The following is a 23430-nucleotide window of genomic DNA, read 5'->3' as shown; positions in this document are numbered from 1 at the left end:
CCTCCTTTTTTCCTGCCCCCCTTCCACTCTGGGCCCAGCTGAACTCTTTGTGTTTCTCAAGCACCCACCAAGTACCAGCATTCAGGTTTTCCCCACAACTAATGGGTAAAAATTCCACAGGTGAGCCAGAACTAAAAGGACACCTAACTCCCAACAAGGTGGATCTCCCCTCCCCTGTGGACCTCCATGGGATGCAGGGGGACAACCTGTGTCTCCATGGTCTTCACCACAGGCTGCAGGGGAATCTGCTCCAGCACCTGGAACACCTCCTTCACAGACCTTGGTGTCTGCAGAGTTGTTCCTCTCATATTCTCACTCTTCTCTGGCTGCAATTGTTTCTGCACAATAACTTATTTCCCCTTCTTAAATATGCTATCACAGAGGTGTTGCTACAACAATCACTGATTGACTTGGCCTTGGCCAGCGGTGGGTCCCTGTTGGAGCTGGCTGGCACTGACTCTCTGACACGGGGGAAGCTTCCAGCAGCTTCTCACAGAAGCCACCCATGTAGCCCTCCACCCTAACCTTGACATGCAACCCAAATGTAATAACATACCATAAAAATAGTCTGCCACATATCAGAAAGAATAAATGGCAAGGAAGAAACCATTGTTTAAGAAAGCTAGCTAGTTGTTTATGCATAAACAAAACAATAGTTTTATGTCTCACAGCTTTTATATTGCTACCATCGACAGAGTATTTGAATGCCATCCATGCAGAACTAATAAAAGTAAAATCAAACTCCAGCACAGTTCAGGAACTCTAGGTTTTCTGTCTTTCAGCATCCAAGTAGAACTGGTGTTACGTGCGGTCGTAGGTTGGAGACAGAAATCACAATTCGAGTCCTCTTGATCATAAGAGAAACAGCAAAGAGTATTATGGTAGCTCTTTTTATAGGGGGTTTGAACTTCCTGGGTTTAGACAGCTGATTGGTCTGGGTTTTAACACCACCCAGTTCCTTGACCAGTGAGATCTCTGCAGCAGGATTGAACAGGATTGGTTGTGGTCTCTGAGTTTAAATCTATCCTATCATTTCCTACCCAGGGACTTGTTCTACTTCTTTTCTAGAATGAGCTAAGCCAGCCAAATTGGATTTCTGTTTATAGCCAGATTTATCTGTCCAGCTACAGACTAGCTGTATTGTGACAAGCTGGCTAAAATTTTTCACCTGAAATATTCTTCTAATGGAAAACAGGATATCTGTAAATTCAGAATTTACTGTTTGCTGAAGTGAAATCTTTCTCTAACACTTTCTGCCTCCTAGCTGAGAAACCCTGAAGTTTCACGTCTTCTTGATAGACTGTCAGATATATTGCCTTAGAGTTAGGACTTTCAGAATCCTAAGGAGCTGTAATTGTCTATCTTGGCTTTCTGTTTCTTTCCAGATTGGCCATCTCCCTTTCTGATGGGACTATCATGGCTAAAAAGGGTTAAAACATTTTATTTCTGCTGTCTCTAAATGAAGTTTCAGAAACTGCATTCATTACTAAATTTTGAAGTCTTTTTGTTTGTGTCTTTCATAAAAGAAGAATTTGGAATTTCCTGATAACAGGTTTTGCATAACTCTGGTGATGTTTCTCCTTTAGAAGGTTCCCCTTTGGTTCATTTCAGTTTGCTTACAATAGATCTTTTGTTTTGCTTTAATGTAGAGGGTGCTAGGTGAGGATTTTAGGAGTACTATTAAGTATGAATATAAAATGAAAGGCAGTTAGAAAGTTAAGTTTAGACTGGGCAGTGTTACATGCATTATCCCAGAGAAGCTCTGTTGTTGTTCTTCATAAATGTAAACTGAGTTTGAGTCAGGGCCAAGACTTGGACCTAACACTGACCTTTAATATTGAATATGCAGATCCACCTGAGGATGGGCCCAAGGGGCCTGTTGTTGTGAAAACAAATACATATTTTATTTTATTTATGGTGAGCAGGCTATTGTAACCTTCCATTATCTTCACAGACTATTACATGTCTTTATGATGCTTTTTTAAATACTCAAAAGCTGATTACTATTTGCCATGACTATGGATCTATAAAGTAATCTATAATATCTTGAGACTCACTGAGTTAGATCAGGAAATGTGTTGGTAGCTAATCTGCATTCTGCTGTAGAAGGTTCTGTAAATAGGTGGCCTTAAACAAATAAGTTAAACATAACTTTTATTTTACTAGCATGTGTATATCTTGAAGCCTCAGGGTTGGAACTCTTCAAGTGCTTCTTTTCCCTTTCTTTTGAATTAGAGATTTTCACAGATTTTTCATTCTTCCTCAGCCTTTTCTGGCCTGTGCCAGGTGTAGTAGAGCTGCTGCTCTCCTATTAGGAGTTAACTGAAAAATAGATAGAAAATGTGTATTTCTGTAGTGGGAAGAGATTTTTTAGTAACCCTTATGGGTAAAATAAAGAAAGTATTCTGAAAAACATCACATGGTCTTGTCACCAAAACTGTGGGAAAAACAAAAACCCTCCAACAACATTTTTAGTGTTAGAGAATCAAGGCATTACTTTATTTGGGCCAGGATATTGTTCTGGCCAGGATGTGCAACAGAAATAATTTCATTCTCACATTGCCAGGGTTGTGCAGAGAAAATCATTCCATCACACATAATTTCTACTAGATTTTTCACATACTTATACAGTCAAAACCCAGAGAAATTAATTGGTTCAATGTTCATTGGTCCCAAGTTACGCAGTTTCTAGTATTTTGTTTCCTACTGGTTATTGATTCCTTTGCCTTCAATGTTAATTAGGTTCCCATTCTTTGTTCTCTTATCTCTTCCCAGACCAGGTGTCTCCAACCATGCCAGGGGTGATGTTTGGAGTTGATGTTCGTAAATGGTCATTATTTTTTGTGTATCTTCTGTGCTACTCCCAGCCTTGTTGAGATGTTTAGCTCAGCAGGCCTTGAATTTTCAAGTGTTTGAAAGTTTCAGTGGTGAAACAGTCCTTTGAAAAGAAACTTCAATTCCTTTCACCCTGGGCAAAGGCAAACAAAATCCCTGACTAAAGTTATATAAAAAAAATATTTAAACTTTGTAACATTTCCAAAACTTAGAGTGGTATAGTTAATGTCACTTAATTGAAAATTAATTTAAAAATAAATTCACTTTTCATTGCTAAACAAGGGGAAAACATTTCTAGCACTTGAATTGTTTGCATAATAATGTAACACTTTCTGGAAATAGAAAGAAGTATATATTTATCATGCCACAGCTGTAAGTTTGCTTGTGTAAAGTCTGATTTCAAAAATTATTTTTATGTAAAGAGGCTAATTAATTGAAATTAGTAGAGTGTAGGAGTCTTTTTGTATATATTGCACACCATCTTGCGTGTTTTTTGGCAAAGAAATGTCTGGTGCCAATGAAAATCTTAATTTACAGAATGGCTGACTTCTTTGCGAGTAACAGCTACTCTCTTATCAGCTCTGAGTTGACATCCACATTCTTAAATGCCTTTCCAACCTTCTATTTATGGCCTTTAAAAAAAAGTCTGTGACATATTTCAGTAATTACTTTCTAGACATCCAGAGCTTTTTTAGAACTTTCTAAAGTGTTGGTCATCTATATAATCTATATTATCATGTTCCTAGAAATCTATATTTAATGGCATGCATTAGTGACTGGTTTGTGTTTAGCAGACTTCTGATGTATGCATCTGATATCTCTATACATTGGCAGCTTTTATTTGCAAAAAATAATAAAATTGTATTGTGTTGGGGAGGGTGAAACAGGGAAACCTTATGAATGTGATTGTTTGGCAGAAGATTCTAAAAATATGAAGGCTAGAATCGAAGTAGCAATGAAAGCCTGCTTTGAGTTATAGGATACTGAGTACTGGTTACTATATAACCAAAGAACAATAGCCTAGCCAGCTAGAGGAGAATCCCTGTTGATAAAACAATGTCCTTCTGCTGATAGAAAGTCCAAAGGTCAAGAAGCAAGGAAAGAACTTGTAAAGCTTTGTAGAGTCTAAAATGCAACACTGTATGTTAATATAGGGAAGCTCATAGGCTGTATGTAAATTCTTTAGTGGGTGTGTCTCGTGGTGATTGGTTACTGGGAATTAGAATATTCACTATAGGAAAGCATATATAGGATTGTAACAAGAACTTAGCTCTCTTAGCTTTTCTCTCTTACCTCTGAACCCCTCTCCCTTACCTCTTACCCCTTTACCCCTCTCCCCCACTCTTAACTCTCAGCCCCCTCTCCCTGCTCCTACCCCTCTCGTCTTCCCTGCTCTCTCCCTCTGGTTTTTCCCTCTTTCCCTCTGTGGCGCTCTTACTCCCTCCCTCCACTTTTCCAACCTCTCCTCCCCTGCTCTCCCCGCTCTCTCCCTCTTCCCCCTGACCACGTGGACGCCGAGGCTGGTGGCGGACACGGGTCTTCCCTCTTTTTATCCTTATAATAAATTGCTTATACTTGAACAGCTTGACCCTGGAGAAGTCTCTCACCGCGAGCGAGCGTTTTTACACTCCAATAGTATTGCCCTTGATTTAAGTGAGTCTTTGCTACTGGTTAGGATAAATTTTATGAAAGGGAGTATTTTTCTTTTTTACTGAATTTTTCTCTGAAGAAGCACAAAGTGGATGTTTTCAGAGAGATGCAACAACATGGGAGTTTTGGAAAGTCTTTCTGGATTGTAACAAGTGTTTTCACAGTCATTTCTCAAAAAACAATTTCTCAGAAATATTTTGTTTCGTCTTAGATACTGTTCTTGCATGTTTTTTAATATTTAATTGTTGCTACTCTTGTGAGAGACTGTAATGTTATGGTTAATGGCTTAAACATTGTTATGAAGGACTTTTTGCCCATTATGGCAAAACTGTATGTAAAAATATAGCTGAAAAAGTGTGGTAATGTGGTTCATAGAACAAATGTAGCTTGAGGTCTGGCAGTCCATATTAGAACAACTGTATTGGGTTTGTGTGGCCAGGTTTTGGTAGTGGGGGGGCTACAGGGATGGCTTCTGTGAGAAATGCTGAGAGCTTTCTCCATGTCCAGCAAAGCCAATGTCAGCTGGCTCTAGGATAGACCTGCTGATGGCCAAGGCTGAGCCAGTTAGAAATGGTGGCAATGCTTTTGTGATAACATATTTAAGAAGGGGGGAGAAAACTTTATGAGAACATGTAGTGGTTTAAATTTGCTCATTTGAGTTTCTTGGTTAATGCACTAAATAATATGGTGGGTTTAGTGCTGGTTAAAAAATTACTAGTGCACTTATTTATATCTTGTGAGATATGGATTAGGAGAAGGGTAAAATAGGCTTAAAAGATATGAAGAAGCTTTATTAACAGGAATATAAGAATAAGTATCAGAATAAAACTTTTAGAACAGTTTTGCTCCCCCTGCCTAACTTCTTTTTTTTCAACTGACAACATAGAGATAAAACTTGGGATGTTAAATCAGTACTAACTGTACAGTAGTCTTTTATTAGTTTTTGTAGAGACAGGAGGGTTTTTTGCTATATTATGGAGACTTCTCTATAAGAAATAGTTTTTTGTGGCTTTTCACTTCTACAAATAGCAGCTGCCTGGGAAGAGTTTTGCTATTGTGAAATTTTTCCCATTTTCACAGCTTTCTTAGAGGTGTCTTTATGGGCTATGAACTCATGGGGTATTATTTTAAAGATGAGTTGTTTAAAGGTAAAGGTTCTCTTTATCTGTCTTTGTTATCACCTCTGGGAACAGAGATTTTCTTCTTTTCTCCCTGGGGGTAAAGGTTTTTTATTATTCTCATTTTTCTTTTCTCTCTGTTTAAGCTTTTCATGGGATTACAGCTACTTTAACATCTGCTTGGCTTTATTAATGGTTGTTTTTATTTACATTTACAGTTTGAAGACTTCATTTCATACTCGTTCATGAATTAAAGGGGATATTTTGTGTATTATTGTCTATTTTTATGGCTTTACTAAGAGAGATATCAGTTCTATTAGAGTACCTTTTCTTTTTTCATCTGAGGTTTGACTTTTTCTGTACTGTGGTGTTTTCATGTTGATTTTCTACATGTTGTTACTTTTTTTTTCCTCTGGAGAGAGGCTCAAGGTTTGCAGGTCTCATCTGTGTAGTAATATCTCGTCCAGTGTCTGCAGCAGTTACAGTGTTGGATTTTAGGCTGCACTGGGTCTCTCCCTCTGCCCGGCAGCTGCTGGGTGGGGGGGTTAGTCTTGGCTTGGCTTGGAGCAATTGGTGTGGGCCAGGGGGGAGGGGGGCCTTAGTGTTGGTAAGATGTTAGCAGCTGCGGCCCAGCTCAGCCTGGGGCCGGGGCCCCCTGGCTTCTATCCCCCACCTGGGAGCTGCTGGGGTCCAGCACGGCCCCCCTCCAGGCAGCACAGGCTGTGGGGGAGTAGGGCCGGCCCCACCAGAGCTCTGTTACTTTTTGAGGTCGGAAGATAAGAGAGAGATTTCTTGGGCTTGTGGTTTTTAAGATGTGGATCTCACAGAGGCAGATCTAATTTCTAAATAGTTCGAAATGTTTTCAATTCTTAGAACTAGCCAGCTATTGGCTTTTCCCAGGCACAGAGGAAGCTCTTAGCAGCTTCTTTCAGAGAAATCACTTCTATGGGTGGTTTATTACTTTTTCTTTAAATGTCAATTAATGTAAAACTAGTATAGAGCAATTGCAGCCAGAGAGAAGTGAGAATATGTGAAACAACTCTGCAGACACTAAGGTCAGTGAAAGAAAGGGAGGAGGTACTCCAGGTGCTAGAGCACATTCCCTTGCAGCCTGTGGTAAAGACCATGGTGAAGCAGCTGTGTCCCTCCAGACCATGGAGGTCTTCTGACTACATATAAACTACACTTTATATCTCCCAGTGATTTATCAAAATATGGATATGATCTAGTATCAATATCCAACAATGACGGACAAAGACTCTCTAATTGTTTTGGTTAGAAAGGTGTCATGATCCGGTAACACAAGAGGGAGTCGTGAGAGGTTCGTTTGATCTCAGAGTGCAAAAAGGACACAAAGGGATTTCAGTTTAAATCATAACAGCAATAATGCATCTTTAGTGCCAGCATCATGAGTTATGCAATAGATGAGGAGAGAAATAGAGAGAAAGAGAGAGAGAGAGAGGAATAAAGTAAAGAGAGAAAAAGGGGGAGTTATAGCTAAAACCGGACGAGACCGGGGCGCCGGTGTCTTCTTCCATGGGGAGATCTCTCTCGAAGAAAGTAAATTAGAAAGTCACTTCTATAGTCTGTTTCAAAGCAAGGGGCAGTTGACCAAGAGGTGGAGAGATTCACAGGCCATTGTGATAAGACCCATTGCTCTGTGAAGCAGGTATGAGGTAGAGAACAGGCCGCTCCTCACCAGTCCCTGCTCACCAGCAGGAATGAAGGCAGTGTACCGTGGCAGCACAGCAAAAACCTGCAAACAATCACTTTTGTGGTGTAGGTTGAGCACACCTTCAAACAACCACTTAGCAAGCATCCACCTCAACCAGGCCAGAACCCCTGTACAAAGTCCCCTGGGGTCTTCAGGGTCTTAGTCTCTGTTCTTGCAATGGTTGTGAGGCAGATGAGGGAAACTTCGGACCGTCTCTTACAAAAGGGTATGTTTAATCAGTGCTGGACTGGTGCTGGGTCATCCCTAATATGCACACAGCCCCAAATACAGGTGACTGCAGGTTTTTATTTACAAAAGTATTGAATACAAATACATATTCATAACCCAGTTACCACCCACTCTCCGCATCTCATACTAATGAGAAAAAAGGCAATTAAGCATGCATGGTTTGTTCTTTGAAATAAGTCAGTGGTCTTTTTATGAGTAGGGGTCCTGAAAGGGAGAAAGGAATGCATCTCTTCTTCATTTTAACCTTCCTACCTTTCAGGGCAAGATGACAAATGGGCCAGAGGGGCATCTGTCTGGGGTCTTAGTTTCTTGTTTTAGTGAGCTTTTTGATTTACTATTGTCTTTATCAGGTTTTCTATTTTCTTTCTTAAGCCCAACTGAGTCAGCATCTACATCTTCTAGCCTTGATAAGGCCTCCCCATTTGCCCTTGATTTTAGCGTGGTCTTTCTGTTTGTTTTAGCTAGAAATTCCAGTAATGCCAGGTCTCAATTAAAACCCCGACTGTTCCAAAATCCAAAACTTTTAAGGTTTGTGTTTCATTCACAACCTCTTCTTTGACATGAGTAAATTATTTTGCTCAGTATACAGATTCTTCATCTATCAAGGCTGCATGGCTAGTTTCCTTCAGCACTAAGCCATACGCTTTTGATAGCAATGTCAAAGCTGCTACTTTTCACAACATTTTCCAGTTCCAGACAAACATTACAATAGATAGAATTAAGCTAACACCTACTAGAATAAACAAAACAATGATAGGGTGAATTAGGATGTTAAGTATACCAGTTCCCATTGGTGACCATCCAAAAAGCACATCCCACCAATGATGAGACGACTGCCCTTCAAATCTCTTAAAAACTCTTCTGATTGTCTCGGTATCGTGATGTATGGTGATCAAAGTTCTTCTACCTGCATCTTTGATTTCTCTTAAGATTTCTTTCAACTCATGGTGCTTAAGCAACTGGGCAACTAGGGTCAAATTCATCCCTATAGGCACAGGCAATATTTCCTGCACAGTTGCTAAATTTGCTTTTATGTACTGCTGTGATATCATGGGTGCTTGATAAGAAAAGTAACAGCCTTCAATCTTAACAAAGTTACAAACACATAAGTTAAACTGAGTTTCATTCACTATTTGATTGTCTATCATTATGGTGGGACATGCTGTCCTGAGACAGACACAACCTTGCCTTATATATACAAGCAAAGTTTGGTTCACCGAATGCATTTCAAAGTGGCCGATGCTCTGGTCCATGTCTAAACAAGTGTCTTTGTCATCTTCTAAAACCCTTTCACATATGTATCCTACTTGCTTCCTCATAGAACAAGGTTCTAAATTGATGGTTTGCCACTTTTCCTCAACCTCTCTTGCCCACATTCTGTGGTCCGAAGGGTATAACACAGGTCTTTTGTTATTTAACCCTAGGGCTACTACTGGATGTATTAAGCTCACTGACACATCATACATGGTCAGGACAAAGGCTGTCACCGCACTTGTCATAGGATTATAGGTGAAGTTAACTAAAACCCACCAGGACTGAAGCTCTCTCTCCACATTGGAAGCATTGTCCCAAACAACTTTACAAATTTCAGCAGGGAATATCCCGTCCACCTTCCCTAATGACTGTGGTAGCCACTGACTGCATCCACAGCTGTGCCTGTGTACATCCAAGAGCTAAATAAATGTTTTTACTAGCCATACTAAGTGCATTAATTATTATTTCATGATCCTTTTCTTGTGTTTCTTCCCACTTGGGCAATATTTTGGTCAGCTTCCAATGGTTGTTGCCTAGTACCAAGAAAGAGGATTGCAAAGGCTGTTGTAATTTAACCAACTCACTCCCTACTGTGGTCAGTTTGTTCATTAACACTTCTGACTCTACAGTATTTAAAACTCCTAATCCTGTCCCTAATAGCCCAGTTAGATCTCTCTTTCTCTTAAAGTGAGAGGGCATACATTTTTGAAGCCAATTGGCCCAATCCATAAAAGGATTTTTGAGAAATGGGGTGCATTCTGGCCAAACAGCAGAGGTGTTTACTTGCATTCCCATTTCTATTTGTTTCAGGGGCCATTTTGGATTAGCTAGTTTTGGACTCCTTTTAATGGCATATGGTCCAATCTTAGTGATCATGGGTGTTAAAAATTATTTCTCTTCTTCCTCTGGGATCATGGGCACTTGGGTGGCTGCAGTCTTTTTCAGCACTGTAGGACAAGTTTTGGTCTTTTCTCGAGGGACAACGCATACTTGAGTGATGTTAAGATCAAGATTATACCCTTTCACTGCACACCCTTCTATTTTTAGTCTAAACTCCAGACACTTGGTCAAGCATTTGTCACAGCATTCAGGACCCATCTGGATGAGTTCCATAGGCGGATGGTAGGCCTCATGAAACTCATCTTGTACAAATTCATATTTACATCCCCAAACATTTCTCCCTTCCAACAGACTCACATTTGTAACTTTTAGCATCATATTCAAAACCTTACATGATTGAGGGTCATATGCTTTCCCTTGGCACTGATTTATCTTGGTTATAGTGTACCTGCGTGGTGCTGCTTCAATAATGACTGTAGCAAATATTACAAAAGTCCCAACTTTCCACATTATGCACATAATGATTATGAGTCCATTTATTTAGCATTACAAATGAGTTTCAACTTCAATTCTTCTTTGCCCAGTGTGACCTTCCAGATACCCTTGGGGGCTTTCTTTATTCGGGAGTGATGGATCCAGGCTTTCTGTTCTCTGATCTTGATTGCAGTAAAGGTGGTGAGGAGCACCTGGAATGGTCCTTCCCACTGCGGTTCTAGGGTCTTTTCTGCAAAAGACTTAACATACACATAATCTCCAGGTTGTACATCATGTACTGGCCCATCTAATTCTCTGTTCTAGGCTCCAGCTGTGGCAGCGGCCTCAGGGGAGACAAAGAGTTACATTGTCCCACCCCAAACCCCTTGTGAAGGGCGGCCCAGGAGTTCTGATTGGGTTTGAGTCCCTGGGGGGTTCTCCCTTGGTGTGTTTCTAATGGTCCCTAACCCTGAACTCCACCCTCAAAGGTGTAAACCCTCAGTTCTGTCCCTCAAAAACCCCTGCTGTGCCTCTGTTCAGGGCTCTCTGTTCTGGACCTGACTTTGTTCCCATGCTGAATAAATGGTTTCGTGAACCGGGAGCCCGTCTCGTTGGTGTTTCATGCTGGTCCCCAGAATCCTGCTGCTTCCCTGGACGAGATCCTGAGGTTGCTGACTGCAACATCCAGCCACACATTTCTCAATTTCCTGAAATTGTTTGTTCAGGGCCCCTATGTATCTATACAGGGCTTCTTCTCCTACTTGAGTGGGTGTTGTTCCCTCTTGGACTGTATATGGTCTCCCATACAATATTTCAAAAAGATTTAATTTTAATTTTTTTCTTTGGTTTTGTCTGGATACATAATAGTGCTAGTGGGAGTGCTTGAGGCCAAGGTAAATTTGCTTCTTGTCCTAATCTCACAATTTGTTGCTTAATCAAATGATTCATCTTTTCTACTTGGCCACTCCATTGGGGACAATATGGAATATGCAGTTCCCAATCTATCCCTAAGTGGTGGCTAATTTGTTGCACAATTCTTGAAATGAAATGTGGCCCTCTTATCTGAAGATATAGTGGCTGGAACTCCAAAACGTGGTATTATTTCTTGCAAGAGTGTTTTAGTAACCTCTCGCGCTTTAGCTGTCTTGGTGGGGAAGGCTTCTGGCCATCCTGAAAAGGTATCAGTTAACACCAATAGGTATCGATACCCCCCTTTCCTAGGCAATTTTGTGAAATCAATTTGCCATTGCTGCTCAGGTCCACAGCCTTTCCCAATTTGTCCAACTTTAGGCTTTGGGATATTTTTAGGGTTAGTTCAGAGGCAAAGACCGCATTGGCGGGTTACTTGTGTCACTGTACCCTGTAAGTTTCTGGCCATAACTCTTTCTTTTAAGTAGTTGTACAGAGCATCTATTCCCCAATGTGTTTTTTCATGTTCTCTTTGTACTAATGACCATAACAGGTAGGAGAGGACTGTGAGTTTCTCTTCTTTTGTTATAGCCCATCCCTCTTGAGTATAACTTGCTTATTCTACTTGAGTGGGTTTCTTGTCTTTCTTATTATACACCAGCTTACCTTCAATGGAAATCTTTCCATCTGGTATTAGTGTTGCCTCAACTGCCTCATTAGGTACCTCATCTTTGGCTGCATCTTTTGCCTCTCTATTCGCCAGCATATTTCCCTCTTCCAATTCAGAGCTTACTTTTTGGTGTGCCTTGATATGCATGATGGCTACCCTCTCAGGTAGCTGTACTGCATCTAACAGTCTCAGTATCTCTTGTGCATGTTTAATGTTCTTCCCTTGTGAGTTCAACAGTCCTCTTTCTTTTCATATAGCTCCGTGTGCATGGACCACCCCAAATGCATACCTTGAGTCTGTGTAGATGTTAATTTCTTTTCCTTTTGCCAGCTCTAAGGCCCAGATTAAAGCTATTATTTCAGCCTTCTGTGCAGAGGTATTTGTTGGTAATGATCCAGACTCTATTACCTCTCAGCTTGTGGTAACTGCATACCCAGCATGTCTTTTCCCGCTGATGATATAACTGCTTCCATCAGTGAACCAGGTCTCAGCATTCTCAAGCGGGGTATCTTTCAGATCCGGGCGACTGGAGTAGGTAGCTTCAATAGCCTCCAGGCAATCGTGGATCACCGGTTCTCCCATGTTCCTGCTGAGGAATGAAGCTGGATTCACAATGTTAGTCACCACAATTTCAACATCATCCTGTTCTACCAGTATGGCCTGATATTTCAGGAATCTCTGTGGGGAGAGACAGTGTCCCCCTTTCACCTCCAGTACTGCAGATACTGTGTGGGACACTAGCACAGTCATCTTCTGGCCTAGGGTGAACTTGCATGCTTCTTGAATATTGACTGATACTGCTACAATGGCTCTGAAGCATCCTGGCCACCCTTTGGCCGCCATGTCCAGCTGTTTTGAGAGGTAGGTGACTGCTCTCTGGTACAGGCCTAAGTTCTGTGCTAATATTCCCAGGGCAATCCCTCGTTTTTCGTGAGAAAACAAAAAGAATGGTTTACTTACGTCTGGAAGTCCCAGGGCCGGAGCTGACATGAGAGCCTTCTTTAGCTGGTTCAAGGCTCGCATTGCTTTGCTTGTCCACTGGAGATTTTTGGCCCGCTCCATGATCAAAGCATACAAAGGTTTAACAAGCAACCCATTGTCGCTGTTGGACATGAAGTAGAATGGTGGATTCAGTCACAGCAGCCCGAATGAGATGCTAAGGAAAGCTTTATTATCCAAACTTTTCAGCTTTTTATAGGGTATTACACTACAGGTTTAACATGATTGGTAAAGGGAACACCACCTCTCTGTCCCATTGGTGGGACAAGAGAAAAACACACTAACCATAGCTGTATAGAGCTGCTTTGAGAAAATGAAATTGTTTACAATAATAGTCCTTGAGCGAGAGATGCTCTCAAGAGACGCCCTTGGGAACAGATCAGCCACTGACAAGCTGGAACTCTCTCAGACTCAGAAAAATCAGGTCCACAACCCATAGTTATAAATCCACAGCCTGCAACTCCCTGTCATACCTAGAAAGGTTCTTTATTCTTTCACCGTCTGGGGTTTTGGGGTTTGGCATATTGCCTCCTTTACGATCTTGCCCTAAAGTTCTTTGTCCAGCACTCATTTCATATCCCAGATAGATAACTGTTTGTTTTACCATTTGGGCTTTCTTTTGGGATACTCGATACCCCTGCAGGCCCAAAAAGTTTAGGAGGCTTACCATCCAGTCCACACATGCCTCCTGGGTCTGGGTGGCTATTAGGAGGTCATCTACATACTGAAGCAACTGTCCATTTCCTGGTGGGGGTTCCCAAGACTCCAAATCTTTTGCCAGTTGATCCCCAAATATAGTGGGGGAGCTCTTGTACCCTTGTGGCAACACTGTCCATGTGAGCTGAGTTTTCCGCCCAGTCTTGGGGCTTTCCCACTCGAATGCAAAACTTTTCTGGCTGGCTTCATGAAGAGGGAGGCAAAAAAAGGCATCCTTTAAATCTAAAACAGTAAACCAAGTTAATTCAGGTGTTAAACGGGTTAACAAAGTATAGGGATTGGCAACCATCGGATACAGGTCCTCAGTTATCTTGTTAACAGCCCTTAGGTCTTGTACTAACCTATATGACCCATCTGGCTTTTTCACTGGCAAAACAGGAGTGTTAAAATCAGATTGACACTCCTTCAATAGCCCTATCTGTAAAATGTTCTTAATAATTGGGCTAATACCCTCTCTGTCTTCATTTCTCAGGGGGTACTGCTTGACCCTTACTAGCTGCCTTTTTTCCTTAAGTGTAATTTGCACCGGTGGTGCATTCTTTGCTCTCCCTGGCATATTAGAGGCTCATACTCCAGAGAACACTTGGTCCATTATTTTTCTAAAATTGTCTTCTTCACTGGCCACTTTAATTTCTTTGGTTATTAGCATTAAACTTAGTAATTCCACATATTGTTGATCTTTTACCTCCAAATTAATTTCCCCATTTTCAAAAATTATTCTTGCTTCTAGCTGCTCCAGCAAATCTCTGCCTAAAAGTGCAAATGGAGCATTAGGCATGTATAAAAAACAATGGATTCCCCATTGTTTTCCCAATTTATACTTCTAGGGTTTGCAAAAATAGGCTTTTTCAGATTGGCCAGTTGCCCCTTTTACCGTCACATAATCTTTTGTTACCGGCATTAAAGCTTCATCCAACACTGAGAACGATGCTCCTGTGTCTATTAAAAACTCTACTTCTTTTTCTTTAGTCCATAGTTTGACTATAACCAGAGGGTCCTCTAGGGTAGGGCCCTCCAGTCCCCTTCAGTCCTCCATTACATAAGCGGCCACTCCTTTTCTTTTTGATCACCTTTTCTCTGCTCATTACCCTTTCTTTGTTCTGGACACTGGTTTTTCCAGTGTCCAAATTTCTTGCAAAAGGCACATTGATCTTTTCCCAGTCGAGGTGGTCTTTGTTTCTGTGGACCTTGCCCACATTTTTTTTTTTTCTCCTTCGCTCACCACTGCCACAAATTTTCTCATCCCCTGTTTATATCCTTCTTCCTGATTGCTAAAAACCCTCCAGGCTTTATCCAACAGAGTTTCCAGATTCCAGCTACCTGGGCCCCAGATTTTCTGGAGTTTTCACCTGATATCTCCCGTGGATTGTCCTAAAAACAAATTTATTATTTATTGTGTCCCTTCATCCGATCCAGGATCCAAAGTGGTATGTCTCCACATTGCATCAAGTAGTTGATCTAGAAATTCAGAGGGCGTTTGAGAAGGTACTTGTTTGATGGCATATAGGGCTGACCAATTTGTAGTTCTAGGGATTGCTCTCTCCACCCCTTTCACTATTAATTCTTGATACCTCTTTAGCCGCCCCAATTCCTCCGGTTCATTTGGATTCCAACTGGGATCTTGAAGGCGAAATACCTCTCTAACATCTTTGTGTGTTATTCTACAGTCATCCTCAGCTAGGTCTTTAACTACTTTTAATACCAGTTGTTTTTCCATTTCTGTCAGGGCATCGAGCAAACAGCTGCATGTCTGCCCAATCTGGCAAATGTTGCTTAACCATAAACCTCAATTTCTTAGCAATACCTACTGGATCACTCCAGTAATTTTTAGCAATATTTTCTTAGGTCTCCAAATCCATTGTAGAAAAGGGGACTTTAACTAGCCTGGTTGTCCCCTCAGAGGTTACTGCTCCCCTTAAGAGGTGCTTGTATGACCTCTCTGGTTTGTTTTTGGGTCCTTGATGCTACGGGACTTGGTAAGAGAGGCTTGGGACTTAATGAGGAAGATTCAGGTTCATCCCACTCACTGTCACTGCTAGGTAGTGGTGGGTATGAAGGCTCTCCTAGTGCAGGAGTTGGTGGGGAAGCTCCTACTTTAATTGCTGTCTTCTCAAAGGGGCATGAGGTCCCAGAAGTAGTGGGGGAGGTCAGAGTGGATGGTGGTTCTGAGCTTGTTTCCTCTTGCACCCTCCCTCTTTCTTGTCTTCTAGGGGGTGGTTTAAGTAAGTTTGCTGTTTCTCGTTCTAAGACCTCTGTTTGGCATACTTTATCAGGGTGTGTGCATCTCTGGTTTATTGAGCATGTACTACAACACAGTTTAGGCTTTCCCCTGTTAGCTTTATTTTCTTTCTCAAGAATAAATACCAAGGGGTCAGATGGTCATCTAATCCCACAATCTCTTTGCCATTCTGGGTGGCTCCGAAGGGTAAAGAACATATCAGCATAAGTCACTTCTAACCACTTCTGTTCACGCCTGAGGAAGAATATTAACTGCAGTAATGTTTCATAGTCCAGCATGCCATTGGCTGGCCACTTCTCACCTCCGTCAAGCTTATAAAGTGGCCACCATTGTGAACAAAACTTAACAAGCTCCCTCTTGGTTTCTGTACCACCATAGCCCACAAACTCTTTCCAATGTGTTAAAATGCATCCTAAAGGGCTACTTTTAGGAATCTCTTTGCTTTCACTTGCCCCCATGCTAGAAGTTCTTTTTCTCCCAATGTTTCTTTACTTTGTCCCAATTTTGGAATTTCACTTGGTAATATTCTGGTACCTGATTGTATTGGGCACACTCAACCTTAAGGATTTCAATTGGTTTTTGTAAGATCCCTGAAACTCCGTTCTCTAATAATTCAAATATCTCACCACTGCCATGGGTTACTTTACCAGTTATTAACAAGATTTTTATCGCTGTCTGGGTGTCTTTATTTTCTTTTGAATCACAAAGAAAACAGAGTCCTCTCTTGGGGGTCCTCCGACTTAATACCTGTCGGACCCAAGGTTCCTGACAAACTACACAGCAAAACACAATCCAGGGGCTATAACTACACTCTTTTCTTAAACAGGAAAATTCTTTCACCCCAGGTCTCCAGTGCCTCTGATTCCTGGGAATGTAAGCTTAACTTTGTCACTAGATGGCAGCGTTTCCTCAAAAAGGCTTACCGCACCACATCAAACCACTGAGAGACGGGGGGGGGGTTTTATTAAGGATTAAGGGTTTCACACAACCAAGCATACACCCCAATCGCTTTGTCCTTCTCTAGCCACTCGCGGTCTCCTGGAGTGGAACCATAGATAGGGACTCCCCATTCGCCCCGTGCTGATAGCACGTCTCAAACACACACTTTTGCTCGCCTTTCAGGACACACACAGGCAATAACTAATCGCAAATTGCTACCGGGCTCAAACTGCGTGGAGTACTGTGTGAACTATATTTGCGGCGCTTCCCAAAGTCACGGGTCGGATCCCTCCGCCTGTGCCGGACACATCTTTCGGAGCCGCCTGCTCCTTCCATGCGGGAAGGGGCGACCTCCTTTTTCACCAAAAGCACACTTCTCACAACACAAACATACACTCGGTCAATCACCAACACACTTTAAAAGCTCGCAATCCAAAATACACACAAAACGTCACTATTCCCCACAGCCTGAGCACACCGAAACAAAAATCTGTCCACCCACACACACTCACAGCCTGAGCACACACAAACAGCCGCCGCTGAGGAGGCCACTGATCCTCTGTGACTCGGGATGCAGCCTAAACCGTGAACAAAGCTCGCAGCTGCTGCCCCCGCGCAGCCAAAACACAAACAAACCCGTGGCTGTTAGCCCCGCTGCTCGAGCCCCTCTGGGCTCGACACATGGACAGGCTGCTGACGGCTGCCCAAGCCTTCTCAGCTCAGGACACCGATCACCCTGCTGAGCCTTTCTCGGTTCGTTTACACAAACTGTTATGAATGCACTCGAGAGAGAGATATAAGGAAAGGTTTTATTAATTACAGCAAGCCAGCAATAAGCAAAAGTCGGCGCCATGCGACAGGGGAGAAGAAAAAAATTTCTTCTCTGCGAAACTGCTGCGCTTCCTGCTTCCGTGTTTCTCCTTTTAAGTACCTCGGCTTCCGGGTTACGTGTCCTTTCTCCGGCGTCTCTGCGCATGTGTCTCTAGTTACTAAGGGGTCGTTTTCTGCTCTCTGGTGGTCGTGGGATGAAGGCTCTAAGTCTTCCTCAATCTTACTCTGCTGACCTTTTCTCACTGTTTTCCCTTTAAGGCTTATCTTGTCCTGGCATTCCAGGAATCTCTGCTAGGCTGTTAATTATTATGCGAGCCTCAGCGATTTAGCGGCCTTCAACTTCCTCCCGATTTTACACACAAAGCACAATTTTGCAAAGCATCATATCATATCTATATATTTAGGCGAACAAAAGAGTTTCTGTCTATTACACAAACCACCGGCAGCTGCCACTGCTTTCTGCCTCCTCTGCTGCTCCCCACTTAGAGCATAAATTTCTGTTACTTAGAGATCAACTTCTTTTACAACTCTCAACGGGACCTCTCTCGTCCCAAAACCTGTGGCTGATACCCCAAACTGCGACACACCGAGCCGCCTCTCGGCCACAAACCAAACAAAACGGGAGCTACCACTGCTCCCAAAACACAACTGGCGATCCTGTGGTCACCACCACCCCTCCTCAAAATACAAACTGTAAACTCTCGGTGCTGCTACTGGCACCACTTAAAACACGGACCACTGGCAGCTGGTGCTGCTCTTGTCGCTCTCAATTTAGGACACAGATCCCCAAAACTGATTTTTGGAAACAAAACAAACACCCAGGCATCTGCTGCGCATAAGACGTCTCTTACGACTTATCAACCGCCTTTTAACCCTGCGCACACCTTACACCATTTCAGAGGTACCTGTTTCAATTTAAACATACCTTTTGTCCGTAGTCCTGGCAGTTCCTGGTCTTTCTCTGGGGTGTCAGTGAGGACACAGGAGCCCCCTCTCCCAGAAAATTCCAGGTGGGCGCCCGAGGGGTCCCGGACCCCCGCTGGCCCCTCAGCTAAAGAGAGCAGAGTCCTGCCACGGTGGCCAAAATTATTTACAAAAAATATGGATATGATCTAGTATCAATATCCAACAATGCCAGACAAAGACTCTCTAATTGTTTTAACTAGAAAGGGTATGTTTAATCAGCACTGGGCCAGTGCTGGGTCATCCCTAATATGCACACAGCCCCAAATACAGGTGATTACAGGCTTTTATTTACAAAAGTATTGAATACAAATACATATTCATAACCCAGTTACCACCCACTCTCCGCATCTCATACTAATGAGAAAAAAGGCAATTAAGCATGCATGGTTTGTTCTTTGAAATAAGTCAGTGGTCTTTTTATGAGTAGGGGTCCTGAAAGGGAGAAAGGAATGCATCTCTTCTTCATTTTGACCTTCCTACCTTTCAGGGCAAGATGACAAATGGGCCAGAGGGGCATCTGTCTGGGGTCTTAGTTTCTTGTTTTAGTGAGCTTTTTGATTTACTATTGTCTTTATCAGGTTTTCTATTTTCTTTCTTAAGCCCAACTGAGTCAGCATCTACATCTTCTAGCCTTGATAAGGCCTCCCCATTTGCCCTTGATTTTAGCGTGGTCTTTCTGTTTGTTTTAGTTAGATATTCCAGTAATGCCAGGTCTCAATTAAAACCCCGACTGTTCCAAAATCCAAAACTTTTAAGGTTTGTGTTTCACCAGTTCTCGATATCTTGCTGGTTTGTTTTGCATCTCTTTCCTGAAGTTTCCCTTTTTTTAAAGAGCAGAGACCAAGTGTCAAAACTGTAATAAATTATTGTTGTATTAAAAATTCGGAGTGTATATAAGAAAGATATGTTTTGTAGGAACAAAACAAAATATAAAGCATAGAAAAGCCTCTCCTCAAAGTAGGATGAGGCTTTTCTCCAAGGAGTTGCTGATTGCCAGCAACGCCCAAGATAACTAACCCAAACCGGCCCATCAACCCAAACAAACAGACAGGACACGGACCATCAGGAAAACAATGAAACTAGCTCGGGAAATTATCTACCTCCGGACCCAAGCAACGCCCTGCGGATTCCAGTGGGTAGAGAAACCGATCAGTGGAAAAAAACAAGTTCCAAAAGAAAGACTTCGCCAGACTTAAACATTTCTGTGTTGAAAAAGCAATCAGGGGAGACAAAGGAGAAAACCCGGCCGAGATACCCATCGGCACCAGCCCGGATTCCACCACCCTGTCATGAAAAACCTAACATTGCAACACACACAGAGTCTCCTTTACATATGAGGAGATTCTGGCCGGACACGAGATAATGTCATCATTCTATGTCAGGAAATCCATTCACTGGACAATCAAGGACACTTAGTGAATGGAACCTGCCTGGAATTTTGGCCTGAGGACTTAAAAATCCTATAAAACCCCAATCCTGAGGATGCTCAGACGTGGATTTGGGAAACCTATACCTCTGGTGTAGACCCCTGTCCACCCAGCGCTGCGCTGATCTTTTTATTGTGGGTTTTTATCGCTGTTTTTACTTATTATTGTTTATTAATAAATTTCTCTTTGATTTTATCCCAAAATTGCCTTTGCATTTATAACAAAACTAATAGGGGATGAGTCTGTTTTCTCTTTCATGTTTCTGTACAGGAATGTGTGAAAAACGAGCTTCACTTTCCTGGTAAAATTTAAAAGTTTAATAAAAGACAATAGGAGACAAAAATAAAGCAAAGTTTAATCGCCAGGTGCTTGGCGTTCTGCCAAGAGCGCACCTGCTATTTCAGAGACACCCTTTATATATATTTTCTATTGCATCAGCCTGTTGCATCTTCATAAACAATTATACATATTTAAACTTTTCTCCAAACTAGTTTACATGTTCTAAGAACTGTTTAGCATGGCTCCTCCTCAGGATGGTCTTTTTAGAGCATGCACATTTCCTGGCTGTGGTTTTAGTCCGTTCCTATTATCACCTCCAGTTTGCGGTTTGGTCCATACTTTCTTCAGATAGTAGGTACTGATAGTTAGCATATCAGTAGCAGGGGTCTTCATCATATGTCCGTTGGATGTTATCCCAACCAATCAGGCTGTTCAAGAATAACTCAGCTATTTCACTACTATGCTTAAGTTTAGTTAATAGAAATAAAAAACTCTAAAAAAATTACTTTAACATTATATATATAATATCCATTTCAATATTTTGCAAAAAGCCAATATTATAATATGTATCTATAACAAATGGTAGTTGACTAGTGATGCTAGTGTATGAGGGCCAGAGATCTATTTAGAGAATGCAGTAAGCCTCTTTTTCTATTTGTTTTCAGGTGAAAATGGAAATATCTTACTGCCTTTCATTCTTCACAGGGTTACACATCGTTTTGGAATGATTGCATCTCTTCTGGATTGCGTGGCTGTATGTTAATTGAATTGGCATTGCGAGGGCGTCTTCAGTTAGAGGCTTGTGGAATGAGACGTAAAAGTCTATTGACAAGAAAGGTAAGTGGAGGAAAATGGTCACATTTACTTTTGTTTCATGCTTCAGGCAATACAGTAGCTATAAATTAAGAGTGATTGTAACAAATATACTTTTTTTTTTTCTTTATATGGGTGTTGGAGGATAGGATTTTTTCCTTCTTTTTCTTTCTGTCTTGGAATTTTGTCCCATTTGTTGCTAAGATACAATAATGACCGGTACTTAAGAGAGACAAAAGATGTAGCCAAGGGGGAGGGGCAGGAGTGCAGCTGGAGGCACTATCTTAGGTGGGGGGCTTTGTCTTGGGAAGAGAAGAGTTGCCACGAGATTTTGGCTGGGGGGTGAGGGGCTGGGCTCGCCTTCTCTCTCGCTCTCTTGCTCTCGCTCTCGGGATTGAAGGGGAGACAGGCTGAGGTCGCTGTGGGAAGAATTCGCCACCACTGCGGGGTTCCGTCTTCTGCTGTCTTCTACCGTGCGTGAAGCTCTGTTCATAGCAGCGGCCGTTGGACTGGGACCTTATTAACACCCTACCTCACTGGAAAGGACCCTCACCATCTACTCAGGTGCTTCAAGGGAAAACCCGGGACTCCTCCTCCCTCCAAGGGAGCCCCTCCTGACCGTGTTCAGGAGCTGGGCTGCTCCTGCCCCCAGCCCCTCCGTTTCTCTGACACTGCTATGGGCTTTTCACTACACTGTAACTCCTCACCCCCTGACTGTTGGGACACCCTGCCGCTCCTGCTACAGCTGAGGAGTTTTTGTTATATTTTGTTTGCCACTCTGGGATATGCTCGCCTCTGCCGTTCCAGCTTACTGCTTCCGAAGTTCCTGCTACAGCTCATTTTGCTGTCTGGAGGGGCATTGGGACCGGCTGCCCCTGTGAGGTTGTAAAGGAAGCCCCTTTTTAGTATCTTTCACTGGCTGCACCCGCCATTACCCACATGAAGAAGCAACTGAGCTTGCACCACAGCGCCCTCTGTAGCTGCAGAAGAATTATTGCACCTGCCCTGCCCAGCCGGGAGCCAACAGCACCCCTGTCGGCTGTGACCACAACTGCACCAAAAGGGAAAGTGCTTGACAGCTGAGAGAAGGCTATTGGTTGGGTTTCTGTTTTTTATTGTTGCTGCCATTGTTGTTGTTTGTTTGCCTTGTTATACATATACATACTAGCAAAGAACTGTTATTCCTTTTCCCATATCTTTTCCTGAAAGCCCCTTAATTTCAAAGTTATAATAATTTGGAAAAAAGGGGTCTTATTTTACATTCCAAGGGAGGTTCCTACCTTCCTTGGGAGACACCTGTCTTTCAAACCAAGACAATGTGGATAGGGGTTCTGAGTAGTGACCTAAGATAGGTGCAGAGTTATTACCTAAAAAGTTTTAATGGTGAGCTGAAGTACCTTGTAAAATCTCCTACATTTGTTCTCTGTTCCTGTTTGTTCTCTTGATGTGTTCACGCTGCACACAGTTGGCAGTGGCTCTGGCCAGGGTGTGGTGGCAGCATTTGCTGCTGAGAAGCCAGTAGCACTAGTTGTAATCTGCTGAAGGAACTGGATTTTACAATATTCATGAGATGTTGGTTGGGGCTGAGAAAGATGGCTGAGAGACTTAGGTGTATCATGCAAGTAACCAGCTTAATACTGGTGTACACAGTGTTGCAATTAGTGCTTGCAGTGCATGTGTTGGGGTTTAAGAGTTCTCCTTTTGTTTCTTTATTTTTGAGGATTTTCTCCCATTTTTTGTTGCTAAGAAACAATAATGACTGTTATAAATGTGATGGCAAAATGAGGTTAAATAAAAAACAATTTATTATAAAGCAATTTCAATAAAACAAACAACAGAGGGAAAAACCACAATAAAATATATCAGCGCAGCGCTGGGTGGACAGGGGTCTATACTCAAAGGTACAGATTTTCCCAAATCCACGCTGTATGTGCTGCAGTCCGGGGTTCTTATAGGGGTTTTGTGCCCTGAGGCCAAAACTCCGAGCAGTCACTGTTCAACAAAGAGTCTTGATGGTTGGTTGAATGGATTTCCTGGAACCAGCGAACTGAATCAATAGACAGTTGGGCAGAGTCTCTTTGCATGTAGAAAGGTTCTGAGTGTCTCTTGATTTCATCTTGGGTTGGGCTATCAGGACGGAGTGGTTGGGTCCGGGTTGGAGCCGATGAATATCTCGGCTGGGCTTCTCTCTTTGTCCAGTTTGATTGCTTCTCCAACTGTGGCTTGCAGGGTGGGGCATTCAGGTCCAGTGATGAGTATCTCGTCCGGGCTCGTTTTTTTGTCCAGCCTGATGGCCCGTGTCCTGCTCATTCTCTTAGGTTGATGGGCGCCGGCTAGAATCGTTATCTGAGTGCTGGCTAGAATCATTATCTCTTGAATGGGTATTTGCTGCTGGGTCTGGGAAGGAATCTTTGGGCCACACTATACTTTATATTTTCTTATATCATTATAAATACAGATATATTTATTTAGGCTTTCACGAATTTTTATTCATAGATACATTTATC

At 42.4% G+C, this 23430-nt stretch overlaps 1 protein-coding gene across 2 annotated transcripts in view; it reads left to right on the top strand.

Moving 5' to 3' along the window:
- The window catches only part of LOC131592510 (Golgi phosphoprotein 3-like), a 147093-nt gene that overhangs the window by 62025 nt on the left and 61638 nt on the right, over positions 1–23430 (top strand). For both annotated transcript variants that reach the window (XM_058864073.1, XM_058864074.1), the window contains exon 2: positions 20816–20947. In XM_058864073.1, coding sequence (XP_058720056.1) covers positions 20816–20947 — 132 coding nt within the window. The remainder of the gene's footprint in view (positions 1–20815; positions 20948–23430) is intronic.

The sequence above is a fragment of the Poecile atricapillus genome, chromosome W (genome assembly GCF_030490865.1).
Source record: "Poecile atricapillus isolate bPoeAtr1 chromosome W, bPoeAtr1.hap1, whole genome shotgun sequence".
NCBI lineage: Eukaryota > Metazoa > Chordata > Aves > Passeriformes > Paridae > Poecile > Poecile atricapillus.
Note: the sequence above shows the minus strand (reverse complement) of the source record. Positions and strands in the feature narration are given on the sequence as shown.